The sequence below is a fragment of the Emiliania huxleyi genome (assembly GCF_000372725.1).
Source record: "Emiliania huxleyi CCMP1516 unplaced genomic scaffold EMIHUscaffold_39, whole genome shotgun sequence".
In the NCBI taxonomy this organism is placed as follows: domain Eukaryota; phylum Haptophyta; order Isochrysidales; family Noelaerhabdaceae; genus Emiliania; species Emiliania huxleyi.
The window spans coordinates 296,385-318,984 of NW_005199045.1; the positions used below are offsets into that span (position 1 = coordinate 296,385).

Sequence of the window (22,600 nt, forward strand, 5' to 3'; positions counted from 1 at the left end):
CTTCCGAGCTCTCCGTTTGCGGCAGCCCGGGCGACAACTCGTCGCTGCTGCCGGAAGTCGCGTGCGATGAGGAGTCGTGGTGGTTCAAGAACTGGCAGCGGGAGCGCGAGAAGAGGAGCCGGGGCGAGGAGGTGAGGCCATTCGACGAGACGACGCCGGAGCTGTACCGGAGCGACCACTGAAGGAGCGCCCACCCGGGTGGGCGGTGGACTGACTGGACCGGGGCGGACGCCGCACGCGCTCTCAGCATCGTGGGGGGGGCGGGGGGGAGAGTTGGGGGGCATACCAGAACCGTGCATGCGCGAGGTGTGTGTGTGTGAGTGTGTGTGTGTGAGTGTGTGAGTGTGTGTGTGTGTGTGTGTGCGTGTGCAGTGCGCGTCGCCTAGGGCTGGGGGGAGGACACACACAGACACGTCCCCACCGTTGCAGGATTTTAAAACAAAAAGCGAGGCGGAGGGGGCGGCCCCGCCGGCGCGGGGGGGCCTCAAGAGTAGAGAGCTGTCATGTGTCAAACGTTAAAGAGCTGAACAGTGTTGCTAGTGTTAACAGTAACAACAGAACAACAGTTGGGCTCCCCAACAACAGTAGCTAACGTTAGGCCGACTGAAAACAACAATATGGAAGGCCTCTACCAGTGACCCACGACGATCTCGCAGCGACCGTCCAGTGTGCGGGTGATACCCGAAAATACCCGGAACCCCCCAGGTATTTTCGGGGTTTACCCGGGGTTTTTGGCATTTTCTGCTTGCTGACCACTGAACAACAGTAACAACAGTAACAAAACAGTAACAGCTAGGGAGCTGGGGAGCCAACACTTGAACAACGATCAACGTTGAGGATTTCAGCCAACAATAGTGCAACTGTTAGGCCCAAAGTTAACGTTTGACACCTCTACGTGAAGAGCTCTCTGGCGCGCGGTCACAGGCTTCACCCCCGGCATTTAAAGTGCAGAGACACAGGCGGCGCAGTCGCCGACGGCCGACCACCACGGACCCTCTCAAAGAACCCTGCACGTCGAAGATCGCACGGGCGGGGACCTATTCCTTTTTACCCATCTCACAGTACAGGTGTCCGTTGTATTTATTTATTTTTACTGTATATGCGGGTACACGTATATGAGCACCCCCAGGGGGGTGCGAATCCAAAGCTTCTCCCCCGCGTATAGGGTGTATGAAGCATGCATTCTCACGCTCAGATTGCGACCCCGCCTCACCGGCCCAACACCATCCGCTCTGCGATGGCCTGCACCACCTTGGCCACCTCGGCCTCCTCGTGGAGGTCCTCGGGCGGCAGGTGCACAAACAGCGTGGGCAGCAGCGACCCCTCTGGCGGCGGAAGCTTGTGGCGTGAGCGAGGAGGCGGCGGCGCGAGCCGCAGCGAGCGGATCGCGAGCAGCGTGCGGAAGTACTGCTCGTTGCAGAAAAACGTGCCGGCGTCGCGCGACCAGGCTTCGTAGACCGTGCCGTCCCGCGACCACGCCTCGACAGCGGGCGGCAGGGATATCAGGTCGAGGGGTGCGGTGGAGGCGAGCAGGCAGGGCGCGCTCGGCTCGATCTCGTCGGCTGGACTCGCGTCGCAGCGCCCGTGGCGATCGCCCTCGGCGTCGCCGACGCTTCCGGGGCCGGCACTCGGCTCGGTGGCGTTGCTGAGCGCGGCGACGTTGGATGCCGCGACCTCCAGCTTGAGGCCCTTTGCACGAGATTCGAATCCCAAGTGGATGACCGCAGCGATACGGCCGTTGGAGGAGGCGAGCCGCCGCGCCGCCCACTCAGCGCCCTCGCGGCTCACCGGAAGCGAGACCGACTCAATGACGCAGCTTCCAACGCGGGTCCCGTTGAGGCGAGTGGCCACTCCGGCTGCGGGATTGTGAGTGAGGCTTCCCCATGGCTGATAGCCGGTCACGAGCACCGTGGCGTCAGCGAAATCCGTCGCGTTGGTCGCGGGCTCGGCAAGCAACAGGTTGAGCGTCGCCGCCGCGACGATGAGCGCGCCGGCGAGGACGAGACGGAGAGCCAGGATGCAGCGATCCCGCCCGTTCCGCCCTCCCGTGGCCTGATTCGTCCTCTCCGACCGCTTGAGCGGGAAGCGAGTCACCTCGCCGGAGGCTGGCGTAGGAGCTAGCGAGTAGGGCGTGGCGTGGGTCGGGTACATGCACCCCGACGCTGCACTGCCTACAGAGACTTGGGCCGGTGCGGGGCGGCTCGCGCAACGGCGGCAACACTGCCCGCGAATTGCGCGTTTTTTACTGTGCATTTCTCGCGCGTCCTAGGAACACGTAAGGTTGAGGCCAAGCGTGAGAGGTTGGCTCTTAGCCGGAGGGGAGCTTCCGAGACCCACCACATGACCACGCACACATCATCTCGCGGCCTAGCGGTCGGCGGGATGGCAACCAGTCTTCGCGTGCCGCCTGCCTGTCTGTCTGTCCCGAGCGAGCGAGCCTGTCGTTCGACTCGGGCGCCATGGCCCATGGATGGGCGTCGGGGTGGCGAGCAGGGGACGCGGCACTGAGCGCCCAGCGACGCGTGTCGGATGGAGTCCGGCCGCGGGTGACTAGTTCGCTCAAGATGTGTGTCGACAGGATTTTGGCAGCCCCGGTGCGGCTGAGTGAGTGTCTCAGGCAGGAGTGTCTTGTCGTGTGTGTGTGTGTGTGTGTGTCGGCTCCAAAGAAACCCGCTAAGCCAACCCGCAAGCGGGATGGCCCGCCACTCGAACCCGCAAGTGGGCGTACGAACCGCGAGCGGCTCGCACTCGTGGGTCGTGGCACGCAGGCGTCCGACAGATGGCGCCGGCCGCCGGGGCTAGGCGACCGAAGTTGTCTTGTGGTTCTTGTGTCTCTATGAAAAGAGACTCGAGAGGTCGCGAGTGGCGGGGCCTCACAACTCATGCGCTACAGCGCACGGCAGCACCGTCTGCTCTCATGGCACCCTCGTGCTCGTCGAAGCCGCAGAGCACATCGATGAGCACATTGCGTAGCTACGACTTGGGAGCCCGGCACCGGCACCGGCAGCGCAGAAGCGACATGTACGACTTGTGCGTTCCGGAGTCGAGCGAGCCGGCTTCCGTCGAGAACGCCCCCTGTCGTACATGCGCGGGGCAGCTGCAGCCGCTTATTGCAGCACGTTTGGGCCCTTTCTCCATGCTGGTTTCGCCCGGCTTGAGCGGCTCGATAACCCAGAAGGTCTTGATGATGTCGTCGGCGCCGTCTTCTTCCCGGGGTGGAGAGGAAGGGGTGCGTCATGGCCTCTCGGTATTCGATCTGTTGAGCAGGACCGAGTAGGTCAGCGCCCATCGTAGTCACTTTCGACCGTCTCGATCACTTTCGACATATATCGGCGGTCCGGATGAGATGGACGTGACTCTTTCGAGGCAGGACGAGACCATTTACGGCTCGAATGCCACACCGCCCGCTGAGCGTCCGAGCATTCCCCGGCCGAGGCGAAGGCTCGAGCCCCAGCAGCCGCGAGCACGAGGAGCAGCGACCGCAGTTGTTAACCACAGACACGGCGAAGCCCGATGTTGTGGGCCGGCGTTTGGGGAGGGTACGGCGCGCGCTACCTCCCCTGGTCTGCCCTGGTCGCCCCCCACCCCCAGCGCCCAAGGCACCAAGGGCACAAACAACAACAACACAACCAGAAGGGGGCCTCCCCCCCGGCGCCCCGGGCCGGGATCCGGCGGGCACCGTACTGTCGTAGTAAACTGTATGATATGTTCTGGTCTCATATTTGTTTATCTTCCGAGTTCCGTGTCTCCCGCTGATTGATAAAAACAATTATTCTTGCTACCAAAACCCGGACGCACCTAGGGTGATGGTAGGGTCGACGCAGCCCCGCACTGGGGGAGAGTAATATATCTTTACTTCCAACACCCGGACGTTCCCAGGGTGATGGAAGGTTCGACGCACCGCCGGACTGGGCGGAGAGATCCCAGGAAACAAAGGCCTGGGGACTCCGCCCCGCCCCCACTTGCCCTGACTGCACAGGATAGCGTGCCCCGACAAACGGCGACACATAGCGGGGGACACTGCGCCGGGGGGTATGCCTAACTTTGGTGCTTTGGGTGGGTCGCGTTCCCTTGGTAGCTGTGTGGCTGAAGCCCTCGTGCCGCTGGCTTGCCCCTTCCAGCGGCTGGCCCCTCGAGACTGATGGTGCTTGGCGGGAGGAGGGGGAGAGGGAGGCCCGGTGGGAGGAGAGGGAGAGGGAGGCCCGGTGGGAGGGGAGGGAGAGGGAGGCCGCCTTGGGCTCTTCTCCTCCCCCCCCTCCCTAGGCTCTTCTCCTCTCCCCTCCCTGGGCTCTTCTCCCCACCTGCCTGGTACTCTCGGCCTGATTACCCGAGCGACTGCTGGAGCAGACGCTGGGGGGACACTCGCGCCCGGAGGCGGTACGCACGACCCGGAGGCGTGGGGATGGGGGGGGGCCGCGCCGCCGCCGCCGTGCCGCCTTCTTGGTGACCCACCGCGGTGGCACGAGCGAGCCAAAGCAAGCCACCTGCCGCATGACGGGTTGACCGACGGCGTCTCTTTTTCCCGCACTGGGGGAGAGATCCCAGGGTAATCTCACCGCCATCGGCAGTGCAGCCAAATCTCATGTGTGGAGATGTGTGGCCCGCTTCGGTGCATGGAAACTACTGAACTACTGACTCTCATCGCACTGACGGTGCAGCGTGACACACACCATTATGTCCCACGCGCACTTACGTCAGGATTCCCGCTGACTTTGCCCAAACGCTGAGCGCCTGGAGGCGCGGCACCATCCCAATAGCGCTGGGGGTGATCCCAATGACGGCCTCCAGCTCATCCAGGCGCTGCAGCGGGGGGCGGCCCTCGCCGTCGAGGCCGAGACACGACTCCAGCTCGGCTAGCTGGGCGAGCACGCCCCCACGCGGCCGAGCGGCGCTTGGAGCGGCCTGTGGTTGAGTGGCAGGAGGGGCGGCGGCTTGAGGTCGCAATGCAGTGCGGCTGGCCGTAGGAACCCCGAGGAGGGCCTTGAGGCCAAAGGAGGGCGACACGTCTCTCGAGTGGGAGTCGGATTGCAATGAGGCGGACTGCACTGAGTTGGACTGCACAGAGTCGGATTGCAATGAGTCGGATCGCAATGAGTCGGACTGCACTCGCGGCGCAGGCGGCAGCGCCGGCTCTGGCGTCGGCGTCGGCTGCGGCTGCGGTGGTTGCCGTGGCTGCGGCTGTGGCGGCGGTGGCTTTGGTGGCGGCGGCTGCGGCTGCGGTGGTTGCCGTGGCTGCGGCTGTGGCGGCGTTGGCTTTGGTGGCGGCGGCTGCGGCTGCGGTGGCTTTGGTGGCGGCGGCTGCGGCTGCGGCTGCGGTGGTGGTGGCTTGGGCGGTGGCGCCGGCTGCGGTGGTGGCGACGGTTGCGTTGGCGGCGTCGCGGCTGACTCACTTGCCGCGGCGTTTGCCGCTGCCATCGCCGCCAGCGCTGCGGCTGCCGGCGAGAGACCGGCGTCAAGCGCCGCCTGTGCCGCCTTGCCAGCAGCGGCGCCCGCTCTCGCCGCCGCCTGGGGGTCGCCCTCACCATCCGCACCGATCGCCCTGGCCGCCGCGTCCACCGCTAAGCGGGCGGCGCCCGGCGAGAGGCCGGCGTCGAAGGCAGCCCGCCTCGCGCGGGTCGAAACGGCGGCCCTCGCGCCCCCCTCCGCTGCCTCCGTCCTCGCGCTCTCGGCGAGTGTGCTCGAGCTTGCCTGCGCCCGCTCCGCCTCGAATCGACGCCGCCTCTCCTCCCCAGCTGTCGCCTGCGCTTCGGCCTCGGCAACCGCAGCCTCCCTCCGCCGCCTCGAGCTGGCCGCGGAGGACTCGGCCCGCGGGGCGGCCTGGGGGAGATACAGCCGAGATACAGCCGAGATACAGCCGAGATACAGCCGAGAGACAGCCGAGAGACAGCCGAGAGACAGCCGAGAGACAGCCGAGAGATAGCCGAGATATGCCTGCTGCGACCGCTTCTTCGCCTCCTCGAGCGCCTTGGCGTCCGCCGCCGCCAGGGCGCGGGCCGCCTGCTCCGCCGCGCGCTCGCGCGCCTCCCTCTCCTCGGCCTCCTTCGCGGCCTCCGCCTTGGCGGCGTCCTGGGCCGCCTGGCATCTCCTCGCCTCGGCGAGCCGCTGCTCGCACGCCTGCAGGAAGGTTCCGAGACGGTTCAGGGAAGGCTCCTCCTCCTCGCCTCCGCTGCCCCGCACGCCTCGTCGTCCTCGCTCTCGCTCGAGTCATCGCCCCCACCCCCTCCCTGCGGCGGCGCCGGCCCCGCCCCAGCGCCCGCGGGGGGCCTGGATGGCGCTCCCCTCGCCGCGCCGCCGCCCTTCTTTGCCGCCTTCTTGCCCGCCTTGCCCTTCTTCTTTGACTTTGGACCTTCCGCTGCCGCCCTCCTCCCCCCCTTGGCCCGCTCCTCCTCCCGAATCAGCTGCGCCGCGTTCGCCGCCGCCTTCTTCTCCGCCGCGTGCTCCTCCTCCGCCAAGAACTGCCTCACGTTGGCCGTCAGGTAGGCGTATCCCGAGCCGCGGGTGGAGGCCTCGAGCAGTCCAAGGGCGCGCAGCTGCCGCAGCGCCTCGCGTGCCGAAGCGCGGTCTCGCAGCGCCAGCTGGCACACGATCGAACCGAGGAGAGGAGACGCGCGGCACGGCTTCGACACGGCGCTCGGAGGCATCTCGAGCACGGCGGAGAAGTCTCCCAGCGCAGCCTCGAACCACTCGACCGCGTAGTCGTCGTCGCCCTCCACCGCCCAGACGCCGCCGAGCAGCGTCTGTGCGTGGCCGCGGCAGTGCAGCAGGTGCGCGCGCGCCATCGGCTGGCTCTCCGGGCAGCCTTCGACCGCCGCGTCCAGCGTGTCGACTCCCTGAGCGAGGGCGACCTCTTGGATGGCGCAGATGTCGAGCATTGGAGCGGTGCCGCCGTTTGGGGTCCGCTCGAGCAGCGTGTCGCCAATCGCCTCAGAGATGTCGGCCAGCGCGGAGGCGAGCATTGCGGCGCACGCTTGCACCGCCTGGATGTCTTCGGACGGGGTCTCGGTCGTCTTGACAAAGCAGCTGAGCAGGAGCAGGTATGCCTCTTGGCTCTTCTTGAGGTAGGCGAGCGGCTCGACCAGCAGCGTGCTCGCGTCGCGGCTAGCGGCGGGAATATGGGCGAGGTCGTCGAGCGCGCGCCGCCACTGGCCGAGCTCCGCGAGCGCGCCGGCGCGAAGGCTGCGGCACTGGACCCTGAACTCTGCCGCCGAAAAGGGGCTGTTGAACTCCTCCTCGTCGAGGTCGGTGTGCGTGAGGCACGCAGTCGCCTCGCGCGCCGTCCGCTCGGGCATGTCCAGGTGGGAGCACGCCTGGGTGCGGAGCAAGAGCACCATCGCGGGGGGGTCGTCGCTCCGCGACACGACCTCGTCGACCATGTCGAGCGCGCGCCGGTACTCGCCCAAATCCATCGCCAGTATCACCATGGACAAGAGATCGCCGGAGGAGGTGCCCTCGATCGACCGGCAAGGCGCGTGCGAGAGGTTGGCGATCGTGCAGGTCACGTTCTTCGTGTTGCCCGGGAAGAGCATGGAGAGAGAGTCGGCCCTGCCTACCGGGGCCGGCCCCATCACCGTGCCCAGCGCGCCGTGCGTCAGCTTGTTGCCGCTGTCAAACGCCTTGTCGGCGCCGAGAAAGTAGAGCGAGTCGCCGACGGTGTGCCCTCCCGGCAGCGGAGGAGGCGCCGACCGCGACAGGCTGGAGAGGCGGCAGTTGACGAAGCGCGCGTTGCCGGGGAAGAGCATCGCGACGCTGTCGGTCGCACGCTTGAGCGAGGAGGCGGGTCCGACGACCTCCCCCAGCTGGCCGTGCGAGAGGCTGCAGTCCGCCGTGAGCGAGCCATGGCCCGCCATCTCGGACGCGCCGACGAAAAAGACCTGCTAGGGAAATGTTAGGTAAGGTAAACTTCTAAGTGCGCGTGGGTGAGCGGTGTGTGAAGACCTGCTCGCCGAGGACGTAGCCCCCGACCAGCGGCGGAGGCGGCTCTCGAGACACCGACGTCAAGTAGAGGTCGGCCAGCCCGGGCGGGCCTGCGGCTCCGCCTCCCCCCGACTTGTCGACCAGCGCCGGGAGGACGTGGCTTCCATCGAGGACGTCCCGGCGCTGGCTGAGCTCCGTCTCGCTCCCGCGCCACGCCGCCGCGGGGAAGCGCATCTTGACGCCCTTTCCAACGTGCGACGGCGCCGTTGCCGGCCCGATCACCTAGTAGCAGTAGTGCGCCACTCGTCCAATAGACGCATCAGAGCATATACCCCGGTCCCGGTGTCCGACCACCTCTCCGCGCGAGGCGTGCTCGAGCCGGAACCGGCCGCCCTCGGTGGTGACGAGGCCGACGTGGGTGTAGTACAGCTCGTCGCCGGGCCGATAGCCGCCCGCTAGGGGCGGCGGCGGCTCGCGCGACAGCTCCACCGCGGCCCTCGCTGGAGGGAGCGAGATGGCATCGCGCGAGAAGCGGACCTGGACGGAGTTCTCGCCGAGCACGGGAGTGATTCCTTCCACCCTGCCCTGCTCGCCGTGCACGATGCGCTCTCCACTCGGCAGCGTCAGGGTGGCCGCGACGTGGTAGACGAGCTCGCCCTTCCTCCAGCTGTTCTCTGTGTCCAAACGTTGGTCGATGGCGCAGGCGGAGAGCGGAGACAGGAGGCTATCGGCGTCGCTCGGGCGAGGCGACGGCGAAGCGCGGCTGCTGCGCTCGGCGCTTGGCGAGCCGCCGAACCACTGCGCGAAGGCGCGCATGGGGGGGGCGCGAGCCGACTTCGCGTGCTCATCGGCAGGCTGAGGCGGCCAAAGCGCGCCACAAGTTTACTGTGCTGCATGAATGCTTGGGCAGGTGTGAACAACACCTCGTGCCACGGCGCCGCAGGCGCCTGTTGATGGGTCCAGGTGACAGCCCTGGATGAGCAATGCATGGTCGCTCTGCCCCCGTGCCGCGCTCACAATGGCGTCGCCCACCTCTGCAGCTCGGACTGACTCGCCCCCGCTGGGGACGTCCCCCCCCCCCCCCACCGCCGCCCCCCCCCTTCCCCCTCCAGCCCCTATCCCCCCCCGCCCCTCCCCCCCCCACCCCCCCCCCCGCAGCGGCCCCCCCCTCCCCCCCCCCCCGAGCCCCCCGTCCAACCCCCCCCCCAACAACCACCCATTCCCATGGTACTGCCCCGAAGCCGCCCCCTCCACCCCCATCATACCCCGAACTTCCCCCACCCCTGGACGACCTCCCCCCCCCCAGACCCCCCCCCCCCCGCCCCCCCCCCCCCCCCCCACGCCCCACGGCCGCGGAAGCTGCTCGCCGCGGAAGCTACTCGACAGGTGCCTCGCAGCTGCGTATTCTCGTATTATCTTCGAGTAAGGTATTACGTGGGGACGGTGCGTATTCTCGTATCACTAGCTAGTGTCGTGTCCACTAGCTCCGAGTAGAGGGGGCGCTCCGCTGCTAGGGGAAACCTGGAGCGCGGACGAACTCTCGGAGAGTATTCTTTTTAGCTCCGAGTAGAGGGGGCGTTCCGCAGCTAGGGGGACCCACAGCGCGAGGGAAAAATTCCGCCGCTGGGGGAACCCCGGAGCGCAGAGCTAACCCTCGGAGACCCGTGTTCGAAGCGGCAGCACGAGGACGAGGCGAGCTGGTCGACTCGGTCGTGGCTTTCGCTGCAGGCCCAGCGCATGTCAGTCGTGCTGCAGCTCGCGGCGGCGGAAGAGATTGCGACCGATCTCAGGCTCGCCGCGGCGTCGGAGGACGCTCGGTTATCCGCAGGTACCGACCCTACCGACCGACGCCGAGTCCGCCGGCTTTGACGCCCGGTGCGATGCAGCTCGAGCCGCGGCCTCCTCTGCCTGCCGAAGCTACACAGCTGGAGCTGCTTCATGCGCAGATGGCCTCGCTTCAGGCCCGTGTTCGCAAAATGGAGGAGGAGGCGGCGGCGCCGTCGGCAAGTGGCATATTCAGCCTCAAGGAGAACTCGGTTCTCAGCACGGCGACCGCAAACACGGGCGACCTGCTCGAGGTGCTCGGCTCGCTGCTCGAGGAGGCGGACGTCTCCAGCGTCTTCAACATGTACGGCTGGTGTCTCGATACCGCCTTCGGAGACGTGCAGGAGGGGGGTGGCGTCAACCTTCTCTCGGCGAGCGGCAAGATCCTGCTGCTTGCGGCGCTCGCCTTCATCCAGCTTACCTTTGCCTTTGGCGTGTACGACGTCTCGATGCTGTTCAAGCTGCGCGACGACACGAACGCCTTCAAGCCCTTCGTCGACAACTCGCTCTTCTACGCCGACGCGGCCACGGACGGGCGCGTGCCGATCATCAACATCTACTGCTCCGCCTTCTCGCTCCTCCTCCTCTCCATGCTCGTACGGCAAGAGACGCAAGGCACCATCCTCTCGATGTGCCCCCTCGAGCCCATCCTGCTTCCCCCGCCGCCCGCGCAGCGGAACAAGCCGACCGCCCCGCTGACCGCCGCCGGCATGGCGGAGCGCGCGGTGTTCGCGATCGTGCTGCAGGTCTTTTGGAGCATCCGGATGTGCATGCTCCCTGGGATGTGCCTTATTGCAACTTCGCTCATCAACGCGCAAGCGGACAACGCCCTCGACATCGTCCTCAACTCGGCGGCCGTCTAGACACCTCCGAGACACCTCCGAGACACCTCCGAGACGCCTCCGAGACACCTCCGAGACACCTCCGAGACACCTGCGAGACACCGTCCTCAACTCGGCCGCCTGTTCACAGCTCGAGCTGTGAGGGAGTACAGCTGAGAGCTGTGAACAGGCCGCCGTCGCGTTTATCCTCGAGCTGGACGATTTGCTGTACGAGCAGATCGTGCCGCTCCAGTCGCGCGCTGCCTACGAGGAGCGGCAGAGCAACTCGCCCCGCGCCTCGTCCCCCATCGCGTCGCGGCGCGGCCGCACGCTGGTTGGCCTCCAGGAACCTTCTAGGAGCCTTCTAGGAGCCTTCTAGGAGCCTTCTAGGCGCGGCCGCACGCTGGTTCGCCTCCAGGAACCTTCCAGGAGCTTTCTAGGAGCCTTCTAGGAGCCTTCTAGGCGCGGCCGCACGCTGGTTGGCTTCTACTCGAACGCGGTCCTCGCCCTCGATTTTGCGATCGGCCTCTGCTGCTACCTCGCGTCTGCCGGGGACGGCGGCAAGGAGAGCCGGCTCGTGCCGGGGCTCTACCCAAGCAGCGAGCCCGACTACCCGCTGGAGTACACCTACCTCAAGTACCACGTCCTCCTCCGCGCCCTCCTCCTCGCGGCCTGGAGGGGACCCTTCCGGGACCCTTCCGCGACCCTTCCTGGACCCTTCTAGGCGCCCTCCTCCTCGCGGCCTGCGAGATGCACGTCAACTACCGACCCCGCCGCGAGGTGCGGGCGCTGTGGGCCGACGAGTTCAGGGCGTCGCTCTCGCTCTGCTCCGCCGCGCTCGCAGGGCGCGTCGGACTCCTGTACGGCATGGCTGTGAAGAGCGTCTCTTCACACCTCCGGCTGTGAACAGGCGCGTCCTCCTGTACGGCGTCGCCGTGCTCGGCTTTGCGTGCGCCGTCTACACGATCGGCCAGGCCGCGCTGCTGCAGCCGTTGGGGGGAGCCTTCTCGGACCCTTCTCGGAACCGTCTCGGAACCTTCTAGGCCGCGCTGCTGCAGTCGTGGGGGAGCCTTCTCGGAGCCTTCTCGGAACCGTCTCGGAACCTTCTAGGCCGCGCTGCTGCAGTCGTGGGGGGAGCCTTCTCGGAGCCTTCTCGGAACCGTCTCGGAACTTTCTAGGCCGCGCTGCTGCAGTCGTGGGGGGAGCCTTCTCGGAGCCTTCTCGGAACCGTCTCGGAACCTTCTAGGCCGCGCTGCTGCAGTCGTGGGGGGAGCAGTCCCTCGGGGGGGGTCTGCTCGAGTTCGTGCCTGCCATCGGACAGTGCGTCGACCAGGCCTTTGACCCGTCCAGTGCGGACCCGAACGCGCCGCTCTGCGGCGCCCTCTCGCCGTCGTGCGGCGCGGAGCTGTACCCGCGCGGCAACGCCTCCAGCTACGCGGACTTTGAGGTTGCGTGCAAGGACCTGCACAACAGCGAGCCCTTCTACTCCAGCCTCCAGAACTTCATCGCGGCTTCGCGGACGTGTATCCCCGAGCTGATGCGAGATATAGCCGAGATATAGCCGAGATACTGCCGAGATACAGTCGCGGACGTGCATCCCCGAGCTGATGCGAGATATAGCCGAGATATAGCCGAGATACTGCCGAGATACAGTCGCGGACGTGCATCCTCGAGCTGATGCGAGTTGCAGCCGAGATGCAGCCGAGATGCAGCCGAGGTATAGCGAGATGTAGCCGAGGTATTCCCCACACGGAGACGAACCTTCTCGGAACTGTCCAGGCGCGCCTTGTGGGCCGACGAGCTGCGCGTGCCATCGCCGCTCTGCGGCGAGGGGGGCGGCGGCCCGCCGCTGTAGTCCGGCGGCGAGGGAGGCAGCGACGGCGGCTCCCCGCCGCACATATCGGTGTCGAGGGACGCAGCGACGGTGGCGGCCCATCGCCGCCATCCGGCCCGTCGCCGCCATCCGTCGGTGCTGGCCCCGGGTGGATCTCGGGTAGATCTCGGGTGGATCTCCGGTAGATCTCGGGTGGATCTCGGGTGGATCTCGGGAGGGAGGTGACCGTCGCCGCTCGGCCAAAGGAGAGCTCGTCCGTCCGGAGACTTCCTGTACACTTCCTCTCTCTCCTTCCTCTCCGAGTCTGATAGCAGCGCCGGTGCGGTGTGGCAACTTCCGCTTGTGAGGTAGGAGGCCGCTCGCGGTCTCCGGAGGCGGCTAGAGTTAGGGTAGGGTGATGTGCTCGACCATGCAGAGTCGTGAGGTGGCTCGTACGGTACGGCATGCCTGAGTGTGCGAGCGCAGCAGCTCGAGCGACAGTGTGTGCGTTTCTGTGTCTGGAGTTGCATGGTACTCGCGAGACGCGAGTCGGTTTGACACTACGTGGTCTTGGTCGTTCGGTTCCGCACCCATGTCTGTACGGCAATCGAGGCTGCCTTCCCAACTACCTGCAGTTCACTCGTCGCCTCTCGTTATAAAGAAGAAAAACCCAGAGTCACCAACACAGAGCCTGCTGGCACCCTTTCGCCCTTCTCATCCCTGCATAGCGGGTGGGGAGGCCCTAAAACGGCGGGAGGGGTAGGGCTATATCGATAGAGCTAGAGGGCTCAATCACCCCTCCACCCCTCCACCCTCCACCCCTCCACCCTCCTGGAGCGAGAGGGGTCCGTCCTCGAGCCCTCCCACTTCCACCCCTCCGACCGGAGGGCTCGCCAGCCCACAGGGCTGGAGGGGTCCCCGTCGGATCGGCGTCGGGAGGGCTCCACAGGGTCCCATAGGGCTAGCGCGCTGGGAGGGTGGAGCGGTCCACCGGGGAGAGGGGTCAGGAGGGCTGGGCGAGGCGGGAGGGGTGGTGGGGTCCAGGAGGGCTCATCCCCCCCCGAGCTCGGGTGGTAGGCAAGAGGGCTCGGAACGCCGGGTGGGCTCGGAGGGACGGTCGGACAAAGAGAGGATCTTCGTGGCGGGAGGGCTCGAGAGGGGTCGGAAGGGCCTCCGGGAGGGGTCGCAAAAAAAGAATGGCGCGGAGCTTCCGAGAGTGCCCGCCACGAGAGGGTTAGAGGGGTCGGAGGGGTTTAGAGGGCTGGAGGGCTGCAGGCCTGCTGAATCCGCCCATGGACGCGGGTCAACCGGCGACGGCGCCCGTGATCGAGGGACCGGCGACGGCGAATGAGCTGGTCTCTGCGCCGCACGACTTCACCCACGTTCGCGACTGTGGCCATCCAACAGTCTGCCGGCGCGGCGGGCGCATTCGAATGCGCCGGCCGCGCCGGCAGACTGCCAGTGCTATCCGGGCGGGCCTGCTGCGGCAGGGCGCTGCAACGCCGCCCCCTCGCCGCCACAGCAGCGCCGCCCCCGCATGGCTGCCGCCAGCAATGTCGCCGCCAGCCGCCGCCCCCAGCCGCCGCCGCCAGCTGCCGCCAGCACTGCAGCGACAGCTCTCTCTGCTGCCCAGGCGCCGCCGCGGCCACGAGTGCCACCGCCACGAGTGCCGCCGCCATCAGCGTCGCCATGGCCGCTGCCGCCGCCAGGCGGGCGAGCGAGGAGCTCCATATGAGTGTGTGTGTCTGGAGGCTCCAGCCTGTGGCGCTTCCGTTTTAGCGGAGAAACCCCAGGTATTTCGAATACCAAACGCGCTTCGTGTTTGCCTTGAGGAGCGCAGCGACGAGTCCGTAAGGAGCGGCCCCAGCTTGCTGGGTGCGGCGCCGCCGCGCGCCGTATCGAGAGACTCTGTCGGGGCAGGTTAAAAATAGCGCCGCAGGCTCCCCGGGCCGTCCGCGCACAGACACCACGGAAACGCCTCATGATGTGTATTGCACCACTTCCGTATGCCTGCAGGGTATCTTTAACCGAGCCCTCCGAGCCCTCCACACCCCTCCACACCCCTCCGACCCCTCCGACCCCTCCGACCCCTCCGACCCCTCCGACCCCTCCGACCCCTCCGACCCCTCCACACCCCTCCGCGAGCCCTCCGAGCCCCCCGAGCCCTCCGACCCCTCCGACCCCTCCGACCCCTCCGAGCCCTCCGAGCCCCCCGAGCCCGGCTCGGTGGCTCGCCCCTCCGAGCCCTCCGGGCACTCCATCCCTCATGAGCCCTCCCGAGCCCTCCCGAGCCCTCCAGCGCCACCCTCGTGCCTCTCTGCCCTCCGAGCCCTCCGAGCCCTCCGAGCTCTCCACCCCTCCCGAGCCCCACCCCTCGCGCTAGGGACCCTCTTGCCGGACGACACCCTCCGAGCCCTCCAAGCCCCCCGAGCCCTCCAGACCCCTCCATCCGCACAGCCCCTCCGGCCCCTCTAGCCCCCTCCGACCCCTCCAGCCCTCTCTAGCCCACTGGACCCCTCCCACGCCTCGCTTTTGGCCAGCCCTCCAAGCCCCCACCCCTCCTGGGCCCTGCCGCCTGACACCTCTATCGGTGGAGGGCTTTAGGTCACGGTCCACACTCCCGCCCTCCCGACCCCTCCACACCCCTACAGCGGCACCCCTACCCCTCCCACCGTTTTAGGGCCTCCCCACCCGCACTCCATCCCTGCCCTGGCGCCCACGCCTCGATCTTCTTGGGCAGCAGCTGGTTCGACAGGTCCTCTCCGTGGCCTAGGCAGCCGTCGCCGCCCTTGCCCCAGGTAAACACAGCGCCGTCGGCGGTGCGGGCGAGGCTGTGATCGCATCCCGCCGACACAGCGATGACGCGCTGGCCAGCGAAGGCCTCGACCTTCTTGGGCAGCAGCTGGTCCTGCAGGTCGCCGTGGCCCAACTTGCCAAAGCCTCCCCAGCCCCAGCTCCAGACAGCGCCGTTGGCGGTGAGGGCGAGGCTGTGAGCCAATCCAGCCGACACCGCGACGACGCGCTGCCCCGCCAAGGCCTCGACCTTCTTCGGCTGCCGCTGCTCCTGCCCGTCGCCGTGGCCCAGCTGGCCGTCGCCTCCAAAGCCCCAGCTCCAGAGGGCGCCGTCGGCGGAGATGGCGAGGCTATGTTCGCCTCCAGCCGACACAGCGACGACACGCTGGCCAGCAAAGGCCTCGACCTGCTTTGGCAGCAGCTGGTGCTGCTGGTTGCCGTGGCCCAGCTGGCCAGAGCCTCCAAAGCCCCAGCTCCAGACGGCTCCGTCGGCGGTGATGGCGAGGCTGTGTTCGGCTCCAGCCGACACAGCGATGACACGCTGGTCAGCCAACAACTCGACCTTCTTGGGCAGCGGCTGGTTCTGCTCGTCGCCGTGGCCCAAGACGCCAGGGTGTCCACGGCCCCAGCTCCAGACGGCGCCGTCGGCGGCGAGGGCGAGGCTGTGGCTGCTTCCAGCCGACACAGCGACGATGCTCTGGCCCGCAAAGGCCTCGATCTTCTTGGGCAGCAGCTGGTTCTGCTCGCCGCCGTGACCCAGCACGCACCAGGCTCCATAGCCCCAGCTCCAGACGGCACTGTCAGGGGTGAGGGCGAGGCTGTGCCTCTCTCCAGCCGACACGCTCACGACGCGCTCCTCGCCCAGCGGGGAAGAAGGGAGGCGGGTCGGCGTGTTGAGCCGCGTCACACCCTCGCCGTGACCGAGGAGCCCTGGAAGAGAGGACTGCGCGGAGCCGCACGACGAGAGCCGCCCCTCGCCGTCGATGAAGACGCTGTGCCACATGCCTGCCGCCGCCCTCGCCGGCGGGTTGGACTCGCACAGCAATGCGGCGAAGCACAGCCACCGCACGGCGCAGCCCTCGCCCTCCGGCTGCGCCGGCAGCTCGATGCCGCGCTCTTGCGCCCACAAGCGGATGCCCTCCACCGCAAGCGAGGCGTGGAAGAGGAGCGAGACGGCCGCGACGCAAGCGATGTCGGCGGGGTCGCAGCGAGAGAGGGCGCGCACGAGGAGCTCCGTGGGGAGGTCGAGGAGGCGGGCGGGCGGCGGCGTGTTCGGCGAGGACGCGGCGGCGGCGGAGGCGGCGGCGAGGCGGCGCGAGCGGCGGCGCGGCGGTTTGGACATCGCGAAGAAAAGAATTTAAAGATTCTCTCTCACAGCAGACAGGCTCGACACAGGTGCGAACTGAGAAAAGAATTTTACAACTAAACTCCCTCGCACAACACTGGGCACGGGACTGGCGCGCACTGGCACTAACACAGGTACACCACGGGAGCCGCCTAAGCGATGTGTGAGTCGGGCTCTTCGGGCTGGCTCGGGCCTCGGCGAAGAAGTCTCCTTCGTTGCGTAACTAGTTTGCATAGCGAAAACCGGCGATTTCGCAACAATCGTGACCGATCCGGATGACATGTGAGGCTTGCGATAACTGCACTCCAAGTGCTCCAAGATCCCGCTATGGATATGCCCAACCCACAAGACTCTCGACCGGCAGCTTCTGCTGAATCACAATCGTCTTGCGCCGAGTTGTCGCCGTCGGCGACCGAACCACCGCCTTGATGGCGGCCCAGAGCGGGACAAGAAACCACCTCAGAGGCAGTGATATTTCCCGCCCGACTGAGCCCGGAACCGCCGTCGGAATCGGCGCAGCTGGCCGCGCTCCCGCCGATTTTCGCGATTTCCAGTCTGCGGGGGGAAATCGGCGGCGACGTCACTTAAGGGAAGTGCTCGACAGGAACTAAATTCCTCACCTCTTCCTTCTACCAGCCGTCTCTACATGATGTGTGGGGGCTCGGGGGGCGGGGAGAGTGGGCTCACCCGGCACGTACATCTCCTGCGGCTTGGTTTCGGCCCTCCTGGGGCGCGTCACCGCCAGCGGCTGGGCGGCAGCAGGCTCCGCGGCAGGGTCCTCGGGGGCCGGCGAAGGCGCCGGGGCGTGCCCCATCCCGGCCGGTAGGCCCTCCATCGTCGGGAGAAGCGACGCAGAGAAGCGCCCAGATGGCTGCCAGTAAGCGCGCGGCGCTGATGTTGGGCTCGCTCTCTGGAGACGCGCCCGCCGCGTTTGTCACGGAGAGCTCACTCAAGTTTTTTAGCGGGAGGAAGCCAGGTGGGGTTTAGCCCAATGTGTCGTCCACCACGCATCAAGCACACACCCCCACGCGCGAATCGTGAATGAAGCCATACTGGGTGCCCTCCTGACACATGGTTGAACTTTTGTTTGTTCCACGCGCACGGGTAGCCTCTCCCCCACCCTAGAGCATATTGTCGTCGTCTGCAACGCCGTCATGCGCCGCCAGACGCGTCCCCGCCTGAGGGAGGAACCGGGGCTGTCAGGTCAGAGGCGGGAGGAGCAATGTGAGCAGAACCCTCGCTCGTACGCCTAGTTGGACCTCAGATCGCCCGACCGCGTCCCGGTGCGCTCTGTGGTCGGATTTGTGACGCCGCCGCACCGCGCCGCGGCGGCCGGGGGCCCTCCGAGGACGAGGATGGCCGTGATGGACCGGGACGAGCTCTGGGAGGTGGAGTGTCAGTGAGTTTATTGTAGAGACAGACCGTATGCACAATATCTCTCAGTCTAGCTAAGCCTGGGAAGGCGATGCCGGGGCCGTACAACAGCTTGATGGTGCTTCGCCGGCGTGCGTCCCGGAGCGGTCCCGGACGGCGGCCCAGGGGAGGAAAATGGAGGACAACGCCGACGGCGCTCTGATTCGACTTTTAACTTCAAACAAAGACAGTCGCACGCGCCGCAGCGCGGCGCGTGCGACTGTCAGGAGCGGATCCGCCAGTTAGTCGTGTTCACGCCGGGATCGTGTCCTCCACAACTTGCCCAACCATTCAGGGCGACGAGTACGTTGGCGCGCCATCTTTTTCAGTGTATGTAGCTCTTACGTACATTCCCGGAGGAGGACTGCTGACGGGGTTTGCGACGAGGAGCTTTTGGCAGCACAACCCCTCACCATCACCTCACGACGACGACGAAGGATGAGAGGACAGAGGAAGGTGACCTGCCCGTTTTGACTTTTCATAAATAACGTAGTTTTACGTGTACACGGTTCATTCGGGGTTCACACACGAGGGTCGCCCCCCTTGCCCCACTTAGAACCACCCTGCTACGCCTAGGCACCACCTTGTGAGTTTGTGAGTGTGTGTGTGAGTGTGTGTGGACGAGAAGATAGTTTACGTACTACCTTATACTTACACGATCACGAAACGTTTGCGTTGCGTTGCGTTATCCTCGCCCACTCTCAGGAGGCCTCCTCCCAGTCCCGGGGGGGGGCGCGCTCACGTCGACGCGAACAATCTGCTGCGCCGTCGCCGTCGCCGGCGCAGAGCACCCTCCCCGCCGCGCCGCACAGTAGTCTGGCAGGGACGCCTTTGCGGTCTGGAAGTGCAGCAGGGTGCGCGTGTGCAGCAGCCCACGCAGCGCGCCCTCGAGGTCCTTGACGTAGCGCGTGTCGTCGGGCAGCGGGCAGACGGCGTGCCTATGAGACGTGGTCGAGAGGCGACGTCTTGGTTGTGGACGACTGATGGCGGCCAATAGTTTAGTTATAAGCAGGAGGGGGGGGGGGGATGTACCCGCGCGCGACGGCGCGGTGCAGCGCGTGCTGATCGAGCGACACCTTCGTCCCCGACAATGAGAATGGTAATCATGACAGTAGTATTAACACAGCAACAATAATGTGTAGAGCGCGTGTTGGTCGAGCGACAGGGTTAACTAGGGTGAAGGGGAGGTATGAGAGCGAGTCCCCAGGGCCCAGGGGGGGGGGGGGTAGCCGTCCCGGGCAATGAAGCCGGGGCTCTACACGGGGCTGGGTGTTGTATCCTAGTGCAGGGGGCGCGGGAGGCGATGATATATGAGGAGACATGTGGGGGGAGAGAGACGGGACCGATCAACGGGGAGAGCATGTATGCTTGGGGAGATGTGGGGAGGTGTGATGGGGATCACGGCACACACGCTCCTTGCCCGACAGGATCTCCTCGCGCCACGTGTCGAGGAGCCCCCTCGACTGCCCCACATCGAGCACAAAGGTGCCAGAGCACCAGTAGGGCAAGTCGTACCGCGCCGCCGGCACGCCGGTGGCGGGAGCGTGCCTGCTCATCAGTTTCATTCCGCTCACGACGAACACCCCATTGCATTTATTCGCGGGCTCGCCGGCGGCAAACGCGCGCCGCTGCCGAACAAAGGTCCGCTCGCGCTCAAAGTACGCCTCGCAGCCCGGGCTCCACGCGTCGCGCCGCCGCAGCAGCGCGCCAAAGGCGGACGTCGCGAGTGGGCGTTGCACCTGCGAGACAAGAAAAGAAGACGAGAAAAGAAGACGGTCACGCGCCTCCGCCGCTTGGATGCTAAAAGGGGGCTGCGCGTACACGAATACACAGCAGAACGCTGTGCAAGTGCAACTGATGTGGTGCGATGGTACACAGCTGGACAATATGCATGTTTATCTGTATGTCTGTGTCTGGCGGCTCTGCGCACGAGGATGTCGGAGTCGAGGTAGAGGACCCGTTTCGCGCCCACCGCCACGTCGAGGAGGCGCGTCTTGATCGCCTTTGCGCCCAGCGCCCGGGACGGCGCGCCAGCGGGCAGCAGGTCTGGCCGCTGCCACGTCTCGCTCGCACAGCCCGCGGCGTCGGCTTCGCCCGGCGCGACCCGCCGCTCGCAGTGCTCTCCGACGACGTAGATAGGACCCTCCCACCGGCCCGCCGTGAGGAGCGTGTTGATGGTGTAGTTTGCGGTGTAGCCGTTGGAGGCTATCACCACGGCCACCACCTCCACCGGCGCCAAATCAGCCACGGCCGCTCGCGGAGAGTGCCGGTGTCGCGAAAGCAGGCCGAGGCCGGCGAGGACGGCGAGGACAAGCGGGAGTGCCTTCACGATGTCCCAGCGGTGTGCGCGAGGCACGGACATGGGGCTGTGCGGCCCCTGTCGGTCGTAGAAGCTGCGGGGTCCCCCGCTGTCGCCCGGGGTCGTGCGAGGGGTGGGCACGACCAGTAGGGACACCCTCCCCCGGGCCCCGCTCTCGCAGTTGGGGCCTCCGCGGCCGAGTGGGAGATATTGGATGGGAAACGGGTCGATTTGCAAAGTGGGGCGCCCTAGGGGCGCCGGCCCGGCCGGGCCCGGCTCGGGCCCCTGCCGGGCCCGGCTCGGACCCGTCCGTGCCGGGCCCGGCCCGCGCGCCCTGCCGGGCCCGGCTTGCTTGCCCCTCCCGGGCCCGGCCCGCGCGCTTTGCCGGGCCCGGCTTGCCACTCCCGGGCCGAAGCGCCCAAATCAGCAGGTCGAGGAGCGAGGCGGGCCCGGCGAGGAGAAAACCGGCCCGGCAAAAGCACGCTCGGCGGCCCGGGAGCGGCCACTTTTGACCCGGCCGGGGCCCGCCGGTGCCCCTGCCGGGCCCGGAACCGGCTGAGCCCTGGCCTCGACACCTCGACACCAAACCTCGACACCGACTCGACACCTCGACAACCCATGCCAACTCGACAAACTCGACACCCCTCGACACCCCTCGACACCATCTAGGCTGAAACCATGCTCGTCCGTGTCAAGGTGCCAAACTCGACACCTCGACACCCCTCGACACCCCTCGACACCCCTCGACACCGCTCGACACCGCTCGACACCTCTGATGATCCTAACACAGCAGAGACGTAGACCCATTGGAGTCACAGAGTTAGAAAATCAGGGTTGCAGCAGCAATACTTGGCTGGCAGTACTTTCATCCCTGAGTTGCAGCCTCTCAAGTTCTAGCTCAAGTTGCAGCTCAGTTGCACCCCTGTTGATGCAGCAAACATGGCAGTACTCAGGTAGCCCTAAGGTGCTGCACAGCACCTTGTACAGTGGCAATGAATCCTCACACCAGTGAGCTTGTGCCATGAGTGCAGACCTGTGGTCCATTGCGCTTTGTGCACTGGCGACGCTGCAACGGCGACGCTGCAGCGGCGGCGACGCTGCTGCGATGGGGTACTGTAGCCCTTAGCTGCTGGACAGCACCTTGTGCAGTGGCAATGTCCACTGACTCATGGCACCAGCCTTGTGCCATGAGCGCTGTGGTCAGTTGCGCTTTGTGCGCCGGTGACGCTGCAGCAGCGACGCTGCTGCAGCAGCGACGCTGCTGCGGTGCTGCGCCTGCACAGCACCTTGGTGCACAGTGGCAATGACTCCCGGCACTTGATGTCCTCAAATGTCCACAGAGAGTATACTGGTTGTGCTCAGGTTGTGCTACATCAACAGGGTGCAACTGAGGCTGCAACTAAGGGATGAAACAGCTTTGCAACTGCTGCCCAACTTTTGTTGTATGTTGATGGGCTGCAACTGCATCCACCTGCCACCTTGGACACCTCGATACCTCAGACGCCTCTTGACAACACTCGACACCCGCTCGACACCCGCTCGACACCCTCGACACCCTCGACACCCTCGACACCCTCGACACCCCTCGACACCCCTCGACACTCCTCGACACGGACAAGCATGGTTTCAGCCTCGACAGGCCTCGACAGGCCTCGACAGGCCTCGACAGGCCTCGACAGGCCTCGACACCTCTATCCCTCGACAGCAGCTCGACACCCTCGACACCGGGCCTCGACACCTCGACACCAGGGCTCAGGGAACCGGGCCCGCCCGGGCCCGCCCCACTTACGTCCGGGGCCCCAGTATTCCGGCGGCTTCCTATTGTCTAAAAACGATAAGAAAACGGCGTGGCACGAGACGCGCCGGGCGCTCGAGGCTGGGCGCCCACGGCAGACCTCACGAGCTCACCGCTCACGTCAGGAGTTATGTCCTGAGGAGTCAGGACATAACCCCCGCGGTGTGGACACAACACATAAACCACAAGAGAAAGAACCACCACGGGAGCTAGCCAGGACATAACTACGGGAGCTAGTTAAACCACCACGGTGCTAAGTTGGCGCCAGTGCCTCAGGTCAGCGGGAACGCGGTGTTGATCTTGTTGGCGTCCCACGAGAGGCTGGCCCAGGCGATTGTGAAGGTTTCGCCGTCATCGGCGCAGCAATAGACTCCACAGCTGCCGGTCGGCGCAGAACTGCCGCACGTCGTCCAACTGAGCGGCGCGCGGAGGGGTGGACGGGGGACTAGCACTAGCCGTCTTCCACATGGTCCCTCGGGTCCCTGCTGCTCCTAATCTCTTCGTACATCCTCCTGCTGATCTCCGCAAAGTCCTGCTCCCTCCCTCGTCTCGCCCTGCGCGTCTGCTCCGCCTCACCGTCTTC

General features: G+C 66.3%; 4 protein-coding genes across 4 annotated transcripts; 1 reads left to right on the top strand and 3 right to left on the bottom strand.

Annotated features, from left to right (window-relative positions):
• Nucleotides 1-1,209: 1,209 nt before the first annotated feature.
• On the bottom strand, nt 1,210-2,151 carry EMIHUDRAFT_209395 (hypothetical protein; the record flags this gene model as incomplete). The annotated part of the gene is made up of 1 exon (XM_005771179.1): nt 1,210-2,151. The coding sequence occupies one exon, from the start codon at nt 2,149-2,151 to the stop codon at nt 1,210-1,212; it is 942 nt and encodes a 313-aa protein (XP_005771236.1).
• Nucleotides 2,152-4,689: 2,538 nt separating this feature from the next.
• EMIHUDRAFT_209397 (hypothetical protein) lies at nt 4,690-8,730 on the bottom strand (the record flags this gene model as incomplete). Its single annotated transcript, XM_005771180.1, has 4 exons — nt 4,690-4,853; nt 6,347-7,871; nt 7,936-8,196; nt 8,269-8,730. The coding sequence occupies 4 exons, from the start codon at nt 8,728-8,730 to the stop codon at nt 4,690-4,692; spliced, it is 2,412 nt and encodes an 803-aa protein (XP_005771237.1).
• A 921-nt stretch (nt 8,731-9,651) lies between these two features.
• Nucleotides 9,652-11,602, top strand: EMIHUDRAFT_209398 (hypothetical protein; the record flags this gene model as incomplete). The annotated part of the gene is made up of 6 exons (XM_005771181.1): nt 9,652-9,742; nt 9,832-10,595; nt 10,750-10,893; nt 11,011-11,202; nt 11,340-11,419; nt 11,470-11,602. The coding sequence occupies 6 exons, from the start codon at nt 9,652-9,654 to the stop codon at nt 11,600-11,602; spliced, it is 1,404 nt and encodes a 467-aa protein (XP_005771238.1).
• A 6,029-nt stretch (nt 11,603-17,631) lies between these two features.
• On the bottom strand, nt 17,632-20,285 carry EMIHUDRAFT_464079 (hypothetical protein; the record flags this gene model as incomplete). The annotated part of the gene is made up of 4 exons (XM_005771182.1): nt 17,632-17,688; nt 18,666-18,861; nt 19,331-19,662; nt 19,854-20,285. The coding sequence occupies 4 exons, from the start codon at nt 20,283-20,285 to the stop codon at nt 17,632-17,634; spliced, it is 1,017 nt and encodes a 338-aa protein (XP_005771239.1).
• Nucleotides 20,286-22,600: the final 2,315 nt, after the last annotated feature.